At 37.5% G+C, this 17,959-nt stretch overlaps 1 protein-coding gene across 1 annotated transcript; it reads left to right on the top strand.

The window, feature by feature from the left end:
- Positions 1-10,490: 10,490 nt before the first annotated feature.
- Positions 10,491-11,900, top strand: LOC139725704 (uncharacterized). The gene has a single exon (XM_071636789.1). The coding sequence runs from the start codon at positions 10,491-10,493 to the stop codon at positions 11,766-11,768; it is 1,278 nt and encodes a 425-aa protein (XP_071492890.1). The 3' UTR covers positions 11,769-11,900.
- Positions 11,901-17,959: the final 6,059 nt, after the last annotated feature.

Genomic DNA, 17,959 nt, shown 5'->3' on the forward strand with positions numbered 1-17,959 from the left:
GAGTCAGTCCATGGTGGACGCTAGCTCCTATTCTACTCGGCAAAGTCAAAGTTTTAAATGTCCTACAGTTGACATAATTTGTTTTGTGAGATATCAAATTAGTCCTTGCAAGGCTTCCAAAAATCCTGAATTTCTCCATGATGTTCTTTTTCTTACAACGCAGGGCTGTGAAATAACTTTTAATTGCTTGAAATGCACACTGGAAGTAAGTATTCCCTCAGCTACTCCGGATTTACTGAACTGCTGATGTGAGGATGATGGAACCAGATCCGCACAGCCATGGATCAAGATCTCTTTACTTCAGTCAGTCAAACGATTGCTGAATTCTAGATGTATAAGATGAATGAATAATCAAAGAAAAAATATAATTTGATAGACGAAAAAAAAAAAAAAATGGGCCAACATATTACTTAAATACTGGTATATCTTATAACCAGCATACTTACAGCAGAGGTCCTAAAATTGATGATGATGATGATGATGACTATCATAGTATCAATACTATTATGAAATTGTTATTATCATCATTATTATCAGCATAATCATCATTTATTATTTTTTCAGCCAAATGAAAATGACAACAACAGTTAGGACATAGAATCTAGGTACAAAACATACATTTCGTGGAAATGGCAAAGTTGATGTAGGGTATAACATACACACAAAAAAATATGAACAGGGAAGCAACACATGAGCTTTATTCTACATTGATGCCTGCGCCTGTAGGCTGTTTCATATGATGCGTAATGTGAAAATACACTATGTATCTAGAGCTCTGAATCAATCCCTCTGTAACTGGTAAGTTTCTGTTCTTGATGGAATAGGATCATGGAAGAATGAAATGAATTATTTAAACCAAGTTGCCATATCATAGTCACTTCCGTTTTAAGTAGTTTAGCTGTGGTGCTACAGTTCCTTCTCGACAACATGCATGGGACTATGATGCATCATGATCATGCATCAAGCTGAAGTAGATTGTGAAACAACAACGTCTAGATTTACGTCATAACAAGTCACGCAGCATGCGCTCATATGCCAATGCAATGGATGACAATTCGTAAAACACACACGACATGAACCAAATAAAACATTTTGAGGTCTGATTTTAACTAGTTTTACAGATAAGGGCAATAATTTACTAGAAAGTGGAATTTATTATTCTCTTAGTGAAAGGTGAGAACAAGAAATGGACCATTTTCAGGACAGAAATTTTCCATTTCGGTTCACTTACGTATATATAAGCACGTGGGACCGGAGCGAAAACGGACCACACTCTGCAGCGGTGCACAGACAACGCATCACTCTCTAGCCCGTTCGCGTTCGGTCGGCGGGCTGGCGGGATGTGTACAACGTCACGCCCGCCAAGGTAGCTAGCTTCGCTTACTGTTTGTGCAGTCGACCACTATAAGCCTTTCATGCCATTTGAACCGTGACCACTCCTCAAAAATTCTAAATACCAACTGTGAATACAGCGCCCTACTTTTCTGCAACATTGTAAGGTCTATTATAGTGAAAACAAATATGCTACACTGATTATCTTACCTTCGTGAGATGGCAACTTCCTTCTTCTAGCCTGTATATATTGTACACTCCGATCAGCCCGCCCGCCGGCGGTGCACTGCTGCACATGAGGCTGTGGATATTATGCAACGCCGGTTAGGTATTAATTACCTAACCGCAGCAGCGACCCCATACGGACAAATACGTACCGTAAAGGGCTGTTACTGTGTTACAGCGCCCCGCGACGGGGTTAGGTATTACCATGATTACGAAAGAAGTCCATGTGAATGACACTTTACATCATCATCCTGAGGATCTGTGTATTCAACCATTCAAACAAAATAATACCCATGAAAATGATAGCTTGACGGGTATCATTATCAACATCGTGATTTTGAACATGACAACATTATACAACTAATTATACATCATTTTTCGTGATAATTGAGCGATAGGGCCTACGGGCCAGGATACGGGCCACTACAAAAACTATGTAGTGCCTATTCATTACAAGTCATGTACCGTACAATATTCTATTTGTGATTTGTCATATAGATAATATTAAGATTACATTGCAAGAATATCTACATTAATTGAAACCCTTATGGAGGTTTTCTATTAGAGTTTATAGAGCAAGAAAAGAAAAGCTTCGGTAGCTCTCCCTGTGAAACAAATCCCCTTTATTCTGGTTATTCCTCATAGTATAGGCCTATCTCGGGTATGGTCTTCGCACAATAGCCTATTGTTTTCGAAACAATTGTCATTGCTTAGTCAATCTTTTTCTTTCTTTTTTTAAGTTTACATTCTGGGTTGGTTCCCCAATGGTAACAATCCATTGATCTCCAGTCCTAAGAAATTCAAAGAGAAAGTTTATTGTTTTATTGGGGTCATCCCACAAGACCGACACCCACGAGTCATGCAGCCCACGAGTTCGACGATGAAAAAAAAAAGGGTCCATGAGTCAAACAGCTCACGAGTCATACAGCCCATGAGTAGACAGTAGCCCACCACTAGGTAAAAAAACAGCCCACGAGTTCGACAGATACAACACGGGACTTTAATATGTCGGTCTCGTGGGCCTTGTTAGCTTAGTGTCGAACTCATGGGCTGTATGACTCCTGGGGGCCGTTTCATGAAACTTTTTGTCAGTGATTTACACTGACAACTGTTAAAAGCTACTGAAATCCTTGCGTCTGATTGGCTGATAGCAAATTTGTCAGTGAAAACCTCCGACGAAGTCGTTGATGAAACGCCCCCCTCAGCTATATAACTCATGGGCTGTTGGATATGACTCGTGAGCTCTATGGTTCGTGGGCTGTAATGACTCGTGGGTGTCGGTCTCGTGACGTGCACCCGTTTTATTTGGGACACCCTGTATGCGTATGTTAGGATGGCATGGAAACATCTAGTAAATGAATTCAGTCGAATAAAAAATGACTATTAAAGCTTTTCAACTACAATGTAATGTGTATATCATGTACCACAGCTACCACTTGGGCCCTATACATTTACCACAACTAGTAAACTTAAAGGCATAATTTACCATTTGCAGATAAATCAAAAACCCAACATTAGTGCTTCAAAATAGTTCTAAAATGTGAGCTAGGGATAGAAACAACCAATTGAAAAAACTGAATCAGTATAATCGATGCTAAGCATTGTTAAATATACAAAATGTGAACAGTAGTTATGATAAAAAATGTTTCCACAATAGGCCTATACCATCTACAGTTATGGTTTATTGAGAAAAATAGTGATATCTCCTTATACGTTAGGCTTTATTGCGAAAATCTAATACCATAGGATGTTTTGTGATACAACTGACCTACACATATGCATTAATTAATTTGATATCTTGAACATTTTTAAGTCACTGCTCCCAAAGATAAACAGGACTTTTAACCAAACGCTTTTGATTCTACAAACAGACTGAACTAGATTTCACCGTAAAGATTACGTTTTATTGGTTATGATAATAAAAAAACTCTAACAATGATAACAGTAGAACAATGTAGTATGCCTATCAATCATAGAGAATCAGGATAAGAGTCAAACGATGGCAGCACCATGTTCATCGTCATGATTTTGGAAATCATTGTTATAATCATACATGATTGTGTAGTAAAACAGAAAGACCCTATTAAAGGACAAGTTCACCTTCATAGACATGTCGGTTGAGTGAATGCAGCAATATTAGTAGAACACATCAGTGAGAATTTGAGCAAAATCGGACAATCCGTTAAAAAGTTATGAATTTTTGAAGTTTCTGCTCAGTCATGGCTGGATGAAAAGACTACTACAGCTTGTGATGTCACATGAGTACAACGATATAAAGAAAGAATAAGCAAAATTCAACATATTTCCATTTTTCTTGCATAACAAAAGAACACTCGACTTCTCTCTTTCAGAAGGCAGGGGGAATAATATTACCCATAACATACGTCAGTAGCAAGTTGAAGAAATGTGCACTTTATTCGAAAAGTAAAGTTTTGTGAAATTCTCTTTTTATTTTCCTTATATAGTTGTACGCATGTGACATCTATACACTGGAGTAGTCTTCTCTTCCATCAGTGACTGCGCAGATACTTAAAATATTCGTAACTTTTGAACGGATGGTCCAATTTTCCTCAAACTTTCATTGATATATTCTACTAATATTGCTGCATTCTCTCAATCCTTATGTATACGAACATGACGAAGGTGGACTTGTCCTTTAAGTGCAGCGCGCGCACACACACACTCACACACAACTAGTAATGTACAGAGTGAAACACGGATCACCTTAGACACCGGTAAACCATAGAAGGTACACGTTCTGCACTTTAACATTATTTCGAAATCTTGGAATAAATTTGTATATTGAAATATTGATACACGAATTATTTATATGTATTATGTACAGCTTATGTACATATTTCTTTTATGTTGTAATTTATATATGCTGGACAAATTACCACATCCCTTTGGTTTACTATGTTAACTTATTGACATGTATGATGTGAATCTGTTCTACAGTGGAAAAGGTAGGCCCTATTTCATTTAAAGGACAATGACTACCAAATTCAATTTAGTTCATTAATTTTATATCCAAAAGGCCACGGTGATTCGTGAGAATTTATTCATCGAATTTGAGTGTTGGCCGCCCTCTATATAAATCTAAAGCGCAACACCTCGGTGGTTTGGGTTATAAATTTCAGGTTGTCAAGGTTATCTGTGGACGTCACTGAGGAAAATAGAAATAAAGTAGTAACGTGACTCTACCGAACTCATCACAAACATGAACGAAGGCCAGGGACGTCTATATGAACTTGAAATGGAGTGTTCCACCTAGAATATGATAGGGTCTGGTATTGTTAACAGACCAATATTAATAATCACTTTCTAATTCCAATTTCATGATATCCCTCCATCACAGTGCTGCTTCTGACAACCAGAAACACAGAGCTTAGCAGGCATAACAATTTACAGGAAATCCAACTAACAATCTCACTGCATTTGAAGGAAATCAAAGTTCGAATATAAGATGTGGATTGAATGAAAACAGCAACATTTTTGTAGAAGAAATCAATGAAGGTTTTGAGGAAAATCGGCCAATCCATTCAAAATTAAAGGTATATGACTTTTCAAATTTTCGGTGTTATAAGGAGCCTACTACACTTCATGACGTCACTATGGGCAGCAATATAAAGAACATAATATGAGGAGAATTCCACAAAATTTCATTTTTCATGAAAGGCACACATTTCATTGACTTGTTATACTGACAATACGGGTATCATTATTCCCCTTGCTTTCTGAAAGAGCTAAGTGAAGTGAGATTTCATAATGCTAGAAAATACTAGAATAATGTTGAATCATCTTTATATTTTCTTTACTATTTTTAGCCACAAACACGTCATGAAGTGTGGTTGTCTCCTTATCCAGGGTTGACACTGATGTGTTCTATTGCTGCTCTCACTCAACCCGCAGTTTTATTTGGCTTTTGGTTTCCTTTAACTCTTTTTTTTTTTTTGTAGGACTTGGTATTAAGTTGTATAGCAAGTAATATTCCCAAGGGCAAATGTATAGATTCGAATAAATTTTGTAAACCGGCCTACCAAAGGGAGCATAATTGCTATAAAAGCATATAATTTATATATATATATATATATATATATATATATATATATATATATATATATATATAATTCATATATACATATATATATGTATATATATATACATATATATAATAGAGAGAGAGAGAGAGATGGAGAGACGTCACGTGATAAGCGTCCTTGCCCTCGAGAAAGAGTACCGTGTATGTTGTCACAGTGAACACAGACACAGACACACACACACAGACACACACACACAGACACACACACACACACACACTCGCTACTACGTAAATTTCATGGAAGCACGTGTATGTGTCTGCACCTTCACGCTGTGTATCATTCTAGTCTGCATCGCAGACTCTAAATCTCGTAATACAGAGACTCTAGGCATTATAATCCAAGAAGATAATGATGATAATAATAATATAATGATGATAATATGAATTTGTGGCACTAAAGTAATCCACTCTGTCATAATGCTCAAAACGCATACATTACCCAAAGAGATCAAAGGGAGAAGGTGTTTTCTCGTTTTTTAAATCTTATTCAGACAAAATCCACTGAAATATCTTTTGCGGCGAATGATTTAAGCCAGTTCGCAGTTCCATTTTGCGCATGAGCAGAAAAAAGGTTAATAATACCAACAGGCATGTGGGTTTTTAAATTTACTGGGATAAGCATATGTGATGTAATGATTATTCACGTAATCCTTATAAATGTTGCTTGCCAGCACATCCACCTGACAGCAAAAGTGGTATTTGACAATATCAAAAGAAAGAGAGTGTTAATACATTCAATGCCAAATAATTGAATGGATGCTTTCACAGGTGTTAGGACGGATCATTCTGGTCATCTGGTCTACGCAAGTTCATTCTTTGTTTGAACAGGATTGATGAATCCCATGAATTGTTACGTAAAGCTTATGCATTATGTCGCTCTGAAAACGAATGAAGTGGCCCTAAATGATAATGATAATTGCAATATTAATGATGATAGGCCTACTGTTAATGTATGGCTATTCAATCTACTTTTTGTGTCAAGGACTCAAGTGCACTGCCTGTGTTAAGACAATTTTAAATACAATATCATAGGCTATGACAGAATGATGTCACGTAGTACAATGTAGTAGTAGTATAGTAGTAGTAGTAGTAGTAGGTATAGCAGCACTGAGTAGTAATGGTTTATTAAAAATTCATTTACAGCCATACATATGACTAAACTGCAGAATTTTGTACATTCCCACTGGCTAATAACATACAGAATCATACATCAAAATGTAAAACTATACAATCATTAAAGCAACAACAGAATGACTCAGTGAACAAAATTTAAAGATTAATCAATTAAACTTATACATACATTAAAGCAACAACTATACAGGCAAATTAAACATGGTTGTCATTTCACAATCATATCCATTTACGGTACTCACACACACACAAACTTATAAACAAAATATAAACAAATTGTTGTAATTTCCCATTAAGACTTTCAAATTATGTTTTGACTGAAACAAGGGGGAAAGAGATAGGAAGAGATAGAAAGGAATACTGGGAATGAGATGTGTAAACATAATATTATGTAATGAATATATCTTTACCATCTTATATTTCTATTCAAATGTAATAAAATCAAATTTTTCAATCCATGCAATCATTTAACATTATTACCTTATTTCACTATTGTGCAAGCACCGATATATACATATACCCACGCACATACAATAACAATACAAACATAATAGATTATAACACCATACAATATGATTATATTTCAATTTCAGTTATGTCATGTGAGAGTATGTTTCAAACAGATGCCACTAATTTATGTTATGGATGATACTTGTATCCTCTTTCTAGCACAATTTCAACAATTGTTTACAATCACTCGATCAGGCTAAAAAATCACATATTATTTCCTTTCTCCGCACAACACTGAAAACACAACAGGGTTAAAGGTCTGTGCATGAAGACTAATACTGGCCTACGTGCGAAAAAACACAGCGTCGGCACAGTGACCGCTTTTCCTGCCCTGCGGAGGACATCAAACTCCACAATTTTGCCCACTGGAGCCTGATCTCATGAATATTCATATGGGAGATAAGTCCATATGAATACTAATATGGAAGATAAGTCCATCGCACGTGCAGGGTTTTTTCCCCCTTCATGATAACAACAAATTTTGCACGTTTTTCGCATTTATTTACAGAAGCCAACTCTATCCATCGTCTTCTTTAATAATACTGACACAATTTTCTGCATGGCACTGTACTACAGTACATTCACTGCACTGGCGATGATGTTTGCCTGTGATACGAAGAATGATACGAGTAAGCGCATAATTCATGCGAGATGAATATATCATATATCCGAATATAAGATATAATTATTGTGGGAGGGAACAAGATTTCACTGTTCTCTTTCTGCAACCGTGCAAATTTCCCTTCGAAAGATCTACAAGACATGAAATGTAATAATTATGATGATATTCCGCTACTCGACTACGGGCATCATAATAAAATACTACTATTACTACTAATACTACTACTACTACTACTACTACTACTACTACTACAACTACTAGTACTACTACTAGTAGTAGTACTACTATACTATAGGGCCTATACGACTTTCAATGATAATAGTAGCAAAAATGTCATTTATGATTAAATCAATATTAGTGACGTTGATAATGATAATAACAATAAAATGATACTATTGATAATGATAATAACAGTAATGATAATGGTAATAATTTTGACAGCAAGAGCAACATTTGTTTTGATTGTATATTCGTACTCTGTTATTGTGGACGTCATTAAGGCAGATCGAGTTCACAGTGATTGCAAACTTGCTGCAAATTGGATTTTTATGGGAGATATTTTTGCGATATAATGATAAATTGTGTGATATACAAACACATACAGTCATAATAATAATACAAATATATGTGTGTATATATTGTGTATGTGTGCATACACACACACACACACACACACACACACACATATATATATATATATATATTATATATATATATATATATATATATATATATATATATATAGTATATAGGCATTTACACGTGAGACATTTTATGTAATATGCCTAAATAAAACAGTGGTACAAAATAATGAACAATGATCATCACTGTCTCCAAAGTAGAAGGATGATAATACGTGTAGTTCCATTTCACTTGTTTTTCATTTTTAGGCTGCGCTCGGTATCATGGTTGTGTTACAGTCCAAGTCGTATAACATGTGAAATTGTAAGCCTATATATATCTATCTCATTCATGCCATAAATGTGAATTCCTATCTGAATAACGGATGCCCCATCGCAATGCTGTGAATGCTATATGCCTATACGGAAAACCTTCCCCATCTCGGCAAATCCAGGGTGGGTAAAGAGTCCCGTTATCAAACATTAATTTAACTGATTATATATTCAGCGTCCTTTCATTTAGACGCGCGCATGGCAGTAGAAACAAGATGTTTCTAACTTCATCGTATGTTTGAGCTTGATGCCGTTCACATTTCATTTCTTGTCAAGTAATTTTCGATAAAAGCAATGGATTAATCATCAATTATCTTTCAGCGAAATTCCGTGTGGAATGTAATTATTTCTTAGAATTTGCACGTTATAAAAAGAGACGGTTATCGGCCTACTAAACGTCAGCCTAACGATGAACCCTGACATATTTCTGTGTCTAAAGTCTGGATTACCATAAGTTGGGGGTTTGGGGTGAACACATTATCATAAAGGTGTTAAATAACAGTGCGATATTAATTATTTACTGGTATACGTCTAATCCAATGACACCAAAAACATCAAAGGCCGCTTACGCTTTGTGGAGCATACCGGTACACGCCGCCGCGCGCCGGAGTAAATTATGAATACATAAATGATAATGATAACCATGCCGACCTCAAGCTTCGGAGAAGGCGGGGTTTTGCAGTCTGCGTGAGTCTCCGCCCCCTTTTTGGAACCTCGGACTTGAATGCGAACGTTCTAGAGTGATTATGAATAATGCACTAGTAACCGGTGACGTGCACGAGAGGGAGAGAGAGAGAGAGAAAAAAAAAAAGATGTGGCACCGCCGCATCATGTTTTGACCGGCATTGGGGTATATAAACATGTTTTCAGATTGCACGTGGTAGACATTCCGCCGTGACTATTCTTCATTCCCAAAGTAACACCATGATAATTTAATATTCAGTCGTACATGAATTGTAAAGCTGGACCATTGCGTATGCCCACGATAAGCACAAGACATGGACACAGCGTGGAAATTCAACGACGGAGCTTTTATATCAAACAGTAAGTGGTTAGATTGGTTGCTCTATTTTCATTTGTAGATTGTTTACATCAGAAAGAACTTTCATGTTATCAATTCGCTGTAACAAGAATTTAAAATCCCCATGCATGTATCATATCCGGTATTCTCTCATCTAATTTAGACTTGCATACTTTCATATTCTCGTGCTACCAGCCATCCATGACAAACGTACACAAACGACGAGGAAGTGTGTGGCATATCCTGTAAAACTTATGCATAGCTTTCGTTTTGTTTTCGTAATGCAGGTCAAATCGCAGCAGACGACACAAAGACCCGACCTCGGCGGTGCATTAGCGTGGTGCAGTAGAGCATACATAATAAGGCTAAGATCAGCTGTTCGGAGAGTGGGCCAGGCATGTAGGCCGTGGTGATATCACACATATGATTCGCCGCAGTGCAGAGAAGCCGGTGTCTGCTCAAAGCACAGATACATTGTAGCCAGCTAAGTAAGAGCAGTGGATTTTAAGCCGAGACAACCGGAGATGAAACGCTGTCTTGTGTGTTCAGGTGATATCCGTTTAAATGTTATGTGCGAATGACTATGACCGTACAATGGCGACTGGATGCGCCGGAGTCAGTAACGAGGAGGAAGAAAGCATTCCTTCGACGATGCAGGAAGTGGCAGGTGAGCTGAACAGTTCGCACGGTGTAGAGTTTGATGTGCTTCGCAGTACCATGGACCGTCCGCGGTCGCCCCTGTTCATGGCGGAGTGCTCTCCGGCCTCAGGGGCGTCGAGCTCCGAGTCGGAGGTGTGTACCGTCGAAGTCCCGAAAGTTGGTTTGGATTCCCGCTGCAGCTGTGGCAAGAGACTGCCCTGTGTCGAGGAATTCCCGAACGGTAATCCATTGAATAACGGAGCTTCACTTCCATGTGAGATGGGTAACTCCTCTACAAGCTTAACCCCTGTTTTCAACACTAATGGATTCTCACCCGTATCTAGCCCGTACTCGGAGTGGGATGAACTGTTTGCTCTGGCGGAGTACCGTGCAGTTGGACAATGTCAGGACCACATGTTAGCAAGTGGTGAATACATGTCCTGTTTCAATGAAAAGTTCAGCATGGGATACAGACACGGGGAGACTGAAGAAAGTCTGACTGACTGTAATAGCAGCAGTAGTGATTTATTCGATGTATTTGATAACCCAATAGCACACAGCGATACTAGTGATGATGTACTGTCCAGTCAAGATTCTGAGTCAGTGGTCAGTGAACCAGATAGTGATACCTCCTCGAAACCCAGGAGATCATCCTTAAGGGATCCAAAGAGACCAAAGACACCTCCAGGAACGCCCAATAAGAAGACGGTTCGCTTCGCCGATGCTCTTGGTCTCTCCCTTGAAACCGTTCGTGACATCCTGGAGATGGAACCCTGCGTCACTTCTCCACCCCCATCCTTCGACCTTAGCGACCAAAGACTACTCACCAAGCCCATCCTGCGCATGTGCTTCGAGCAGCCAGGGGGTCGCCCAGACTTCCTTAGGCGACTCTACGAGCAGATGGTATGTCTGGAGAACGTGGTTGTCTCCGATATGACCGTCCTGGGCACCATCAAGGTCAGGAACATGTCCTTCCACAAGGAGGTCCGAGTCCGCTACAGCTACGACGACTGGAGCAGTCACGTCAACATCATGGCTCTGTACGTCCAGGGCTCCTGTGACGGTCCGACCGATCGATTCTCCTTTGGCTTCTCCGTCCCAGCTCGTCACACAGGTGTGGGAGATAAGGTGTTCTTTGCAGTCTTTTACCGTGTCGACGGCCAGGAATACTGGGATAGTAACCATGGCAATAATTACTTTCTGCTCGTTGATGAAGCTCCTGTTGCCAGATAGACGATTGAAGTGCTGGTAAAATATCGCCTTTTACATAATAATTATATAGCTTGTAACTGCCAAGTCAGAAATGATATATATTTCATAGTATATTTTTCGGATGTGTTTTATGTACTAGTAGTAGTACTGTGATTTGAGGGCACTTGATTATTTTTTTTTTCGTCGATTTAACTGCAGGTGAGTTTAGCTGCAAGTTACAGCTGCCATGTGAGAATGAGATATTGCAACAATGTAGATCGAGATAACAGAGGGCCTATGTGCTTCTACAGTATACCCTCATCGGTTATTTTGAAGTGCTGCTTGCCTAATTTATGAAGCGTTTTTGTTGTTCTGATGATCACTCATTTCCACATCGCGATAGCTGAACTCTTTTGAGCTTTGCTTTTCTAGCATTTTAGTAAGCCGTTTGTGTGCATGATGTCATCATGAAAATATATTTATTTGTAAATCAGATTTTGCCAACACTACGACGTCCAAAGGACGTCTCATAGTTTATCAGTCGTCATATACAGCTCATCCCCATTTTGTTATTGTTTTGCCTGACTTTTATAAACATTTGGCGTTATGAGATGAGTATCACATCAATTTCGCGTATAGATTGGATGGATTGGGAAGTATGCAAAGTCGTAGCTTAGTGGTACGAATGTGTTGGCCTGCCGACATAATGTTTTTATTTGCGCATGCGCCACTCTTCCGCATGCATGCATGCATCAATATTGCAAAGTATACCCGATTTTACACCAGCATATAGACAGAACTACAGAAATATAACTTCGTGTTGCCAGTGGCTGAAAAGACTCAATCATGCGTGACCATGCTATTTTTTGCACCATGGTGCCCAGGTGGTAATGCAGACACCCATGTGATATTCATACTAAAATCTAAAAAAAGAAAAGAAGACACAGAGTAGTTTTGAGCATAAGTGCAACAATTATTGATTATTGCATCTCGCCAACACCCAATAAAAAGAATATTATGTTAGCTTGACTAACTCTGTTTTCCTTTAGAGTGTGCTATTATGTAGGCCCTACTTGGTGTATTTTGTTTGTTGTATAAGTCAGTGTTGTCACATTTTCCCACGTGACAGTTTGGACTGCTTTCACAGGAGACCTCCTTGCATATCGTCCAAGAAAAAGGCAATTAAAGCCTTAAATCACTTTTCATCGGTCATTTTATTTCGGTCTGTTCGCGTATTGCACGTAATTTCATATTCCATCAGACCTTAACCTATTTGCTTTAAACAGACGATGTTTTCTTTCAAAAAAGAGAGCAAAACTTTTTTTTTTTCTTCCATATCCCAAAGTTCCATGGTGTCTTTTTCTGATCATTATTGCTTATCTCATCCCAGCCTTTAGTCTATTTTTTGTTTTAAATGTGAGGAAAATAGTTTACAAAAAAGAACATTATGTTTAGTATCTGAAGCATAGAATGATGCTCGTACCAATAAGCTTTTACATCATAAACTCTTAGATAATTTACCGTAATTTTATCTGTGCTGGTGGACCATATCTCGATTATCATTGTGTGAATGACGTAGATCGTAGAAGACATCAAAAATCAAGTTCTTAATTCGCAGAGCGACATTGTATGCCAATGCACTTCCTAACAACGTGTTTGTGTGTGTAAGCGCTTGTAAAGTGCATAACAATATTTTTCCATTTCACGAGTGAATGACGTTGCAATATTGTTCTTTGCATTCCCAGTCAGTTCATGCGACAGCAAATACAATTATTCAAGTTTTGATACAAATACTTCTAACAAAGTATACTATGATACGCTTGAATATGATACAATGTGATCTGCTTTCTCGCAAATTAATCTGATTCGGAACCTGTCATAATGTATATGAAGGGAAATTCCATCCTGATATGCTGCTTTCTATGAAAACAGAAAAGTCAGAAAAGTTTATCAATGATGGAAATGTGGGGAAACTGGGACAATAGTTATGAATCATAAAATTTTAGAGAGAAAGATTAATTGATAACCCTTTTGATGCAGGTAAAGTGAGCAGTTCGCTATTAGGTTTGTATGTATGTGTACGCAAAATTTCGCTAATTTTCATTTTCTGAAATGATTGGGCATAGACAGAACTTATCCTCTAAGGAGGATATTCAAAAAACCTGTCACTCTTATTATATACCAACAATAGAAAAATGAAAATGGATGGACCTTGTCTGCACTGAGTGGAGAGCTGCCCAACACGTATACATCACACAGAGTTGCCAATATTTGTCTGATACACTCTAAACTTTTACAGTTCAAAACTTTTTTTGTGTCTGAATTATTTGCCCACATTTTCACTTTTCTTCTCTTTTCTTATACATGGCAATATAATAGCAGGATGATATTCCCTTTCAAAACTTACTGTTCGTCGTGGAAAGAATTTGTCCACGAGCGAAGCGCGATTATATTATAATAGAATACTCCTCCCACCCATTAACAATGACACTGTTGTCAACTACAAAGAGATTTGAAAAAAATCAGGGCTGTGGTGACTGGCAATTTTCTTTGTGAAAACTTTGGATAACTCCATGATTACTTATTGTGATGATTAGAGCTCGACAATGAATTTTGTGCATGTCAGTTTTTTCTGTGTATATAATTATAAGATATGCAGCGTTGTAAGACGGTCTTTACGACATAGGCCTAATGCACATGTAATATATTTCATGTCTAATTTTGCCATTCTTTGCAAAGAAGAAAGCAAGTATTGCGCAATAACTAGATGTAATTTAGATGCGGATATATGTCTTTTTTTTCCTTTTGAAAGAATGTCTTCATCATTGGTTTATGCCACGTATAGCGGCTATAAACACATTTTAATGCCCATACACTCAGAATGATGGCTGAATATTCGTTTTCTTGTCTTGTACTGATAAGGTAGATTGCAATGTATGCAATGAATAAGCTTTCAAAAAATATTCTGCCGGCATCAGTTAAGGTCATATATGTTATTCCAAAGGTGAACTTTATAGCAATGATTCCAAAGATGTGGTCCACCCTTTATGAAATTTCAATAAAATTTGGTGGAAACTATTTAAGAATTATATACATGTATTAAGTTATTTCTGTCGCAGTGCCATGCTGTGCAAAATAAATTGTGTTGAATCTGTATATTTGGTGTTTGGGAGAAAAAAAAATATTGTTATATACTACAGAGAAACTAAACAAGAGTATGAATAGATCTATTTTGCAATGAACCATGCACAAATGTCTTCCCAAAAGTGTAGTACGTTATAGACATTTTGCAGTGATTGTTCATGATAATTGAATGATGCTTTATGGTTGTTCTGCCGCTGTATTATGGGGCACGGATGAATATTGTGTAATTCCTTTGATAGACGATAATCAGTTTGACTTGTTTTAGAGTGCGGTGATGAGAAAAGAGTTATGCAACATGTTTCCAAACGAATTAATCGTCATGTTTGGGCGATATCTATAAAGACAAAGTATAAAATTATGTACGTTAACTCAGGCTGTGCAGGATATGTTGTGACGTGTGCACAGTAGATTATGGAGTGCTTGCTTTTGCCATTCTGAAATATTTTAACCATTGATTTGAATCAAGTAAACGTCTTATTAATAGTGTATTGATAGTTCCCACGCCAGGATTTGAGTGCATTGGTGGTATAGCAATATTTCGTTTCTTCTTTTACTTTATCTTTCGAAATAAGGAACATCGATATCATAATTTTCCTTGATATAGACATAGACATGAAAAAAAGTATATGTCTGAGTTAAAAAGGGAGAGCTTATATACTATGTATATATATATTATATATATATATATATATATATATATATATATATATAAACACGCAAAAAAAAAAGCCTCCAAGATTTAAGGTTCATCGCATTAGATGTTTCGGTTTAGATTATAATTGAAGCTTGTAAGTTGAGGTATAAAGAAGTGACTTTGTCAATCGTGCGGGTATAGCGGCTTTATCCCATCAATGTCACGCCGCGGCACCACCTTTGCCTTAAAACTGCGCAACCTGCTGGAAAGGATAAATAGCTTAAACCCGTCAATCCATGAGATTAGTCGATGGTTAAGCAGAGCTTATCGTGTGGTTACTAATGAAATCATTTAATACTCGTAATCACTCCAACCTTCATGTGTGATCTTCATGACTTTCTGGTCAGCCATCTTTAATCTTCAAGTGTACGTGGTCCACGCTTTATGTCGATCACCTCTCTTCAATCAGTAAGAACGCTGAGAAAGTCATGCGTTGTTCAATGTAATGTTGGTGTATTGCTACATATTGGCTATGTAAATATGACTTTCAGTATTACCCGTCGACCATTGTCATCAAGATTTGGACTGTCGACTATCATCATGTAGTCCCATATATTCACATCATTGTTGGTACCCGCAAAGTAAAGCCAACTGTGCAGATCTCTTAATTCGCTTGGAGGATCCGTACAGTTACGTCTTGTAATTACTTTCGGTGTGTTCCATAATAATGGGTCATAGTTCGTTGGCACAATTCTATCCGATATCTTTTTTATCTCCGTATAATACATCACCCCAGCATATAGGAACCTATATAGTAGTCAATGTCGTATTTCAATTCTGTGAGTTTTGAATGATAGCGTTGTTAACGAAGAAGGCTGATTCACGAAAGTGTTCTGATTTATGGATGTCTGTTTTAAAGTTGGGACCTATAGCAAAACTATCACTTCCGTGCAATTGTACCTATTATTCATGTCCGTTTCACTGCTTCAGATTTGATGTGCATACATGAAATTGTTATGTCGGGCAAGACCAGGCGAACTTTCAGGTTGTCAGGAACAACCGTTATATTCATGGCATTCGCATTGAATTTGAATTAATATGTTATCGGTCTATTCCCGAGCAGGTGTTATCGCGGTGTCAGACAGTGCAGTGCAAAGCTCGAATATGAGGACTATTATTTATTCAGACATCGGGCATCTTGCTATTGATGAAGATCTTATGAAATCTAGAATGGCAAGAATCCCATCTATTCATGTCATTTTCACTGTTGACAGAATGGTGAACGCGGTATGAAGGTATATTTATGAATACAAATAGGGTTTTATTTTTGAAGAAAAAAAAACAACAACAAGCCAGTATTATAAAAACACGCTATTTTACCCTTATACAGCTCTGGCGTAATAATACATGTCTAACTGAATTGGCTCTCAAATCTCAAAGCTGAACAGACCGCTCCTGTATAGGTTAGTAATGATCAAGGTGTGTCCTTTTCTATGGATTGCATACGAGTCACTTCATTCAACTGCTCCCTCCAATTAGTTTCTTGGGACAGGAATTCAGTTAGTTTTTTGTTTTGTTTTGTTTTGTTTTGTTTTGTTTTTTGCTATGTCGGGCAACCTCCGTCAAACTCTGTGGTTGTTAAGTGCAACTTTTTGTGAACTAATGTATAGGAATACATTACCAAAACTGCTTTAGTACACCCGTGGAGTTAAGCTGTTGGTTTATCACTGGAAGAAAGTGAAATGTCAAAGGGAGCGGCCATTTTGAAGTAGATTCTGTCTCACCTTGATTTAAATGTTGTAACTCATTCTTCTTGTTGATGTTTTGATTACCATGTAATTTGAACAGGCGTTTGTCGAGACACCTTAATCGTCGAATGGAAATGAAAGAATTTTGATGAAGTTAGTAATTTCATTTGAACTTGATTATTCAGATCCTATATTGTACTGTAGATTATGCCGATAAGTCACTATAAATTATGCCAAGCAAATGTCACTCTGAAACAAAATGGAGTTGGAAATCGTGGCTGTTTTCACATGGATACAATTAGTCATGTATCGAACACAAACCATCAATTATTGTAAAGTAGTGTTATATTATCAATAAAGAATGCATGCTGGTGTCATCAAAGTTTAAAATTTAATTGTGTACTTTATTTTGTAACTTCTGGATTCGTTTCGACAGGCATAATGTAGAAAAGGTCAAATCCAAATATTTCCTATAAAGCAGAACTGTCTACAGTGAAGACAGGTGTACCGCTTGCTGTGAATCAAATATTGTTATCATGGTGCATGGGAATCGTGCTACAATAATGAATTGAAAGAGAACCAGATAACCTACAAAAGGAAATGGAGCGAAGCGGAACGCGGACAAATTTATCACTGATAAAATGGTTCCCTTTCATCACACCTCGCCAATCCACAGAGAATAGCCAGACACAGAGAGAAAAAAAAAA

The sequence above is a fragment of the Diadema antillarum genome, unplaced genomic scaffold, assembly GCF_040938485.1.
Source record: "Diadema antillarum isolate AM-2024a unplaced genomic scaffold, OU_Dant_1.0 scf00000017, whole genome shotgun sequence".
NCBI lineage: Eukaryota > Metazoa > Echinodermata > Echinoidea > Diadematoida > Diadematidae > Diadema > Diadema antillarum.

What these genes read in the sequence shown, in the direction of transcription:
- LOC139725704 (XM_071636789.1), top strand. Translation starts at nt 10,491, where the DNA reads ATGGCGACTGGATGCGCCGGAGTCAGTAACGAGGAGGAAGAAAGCATT.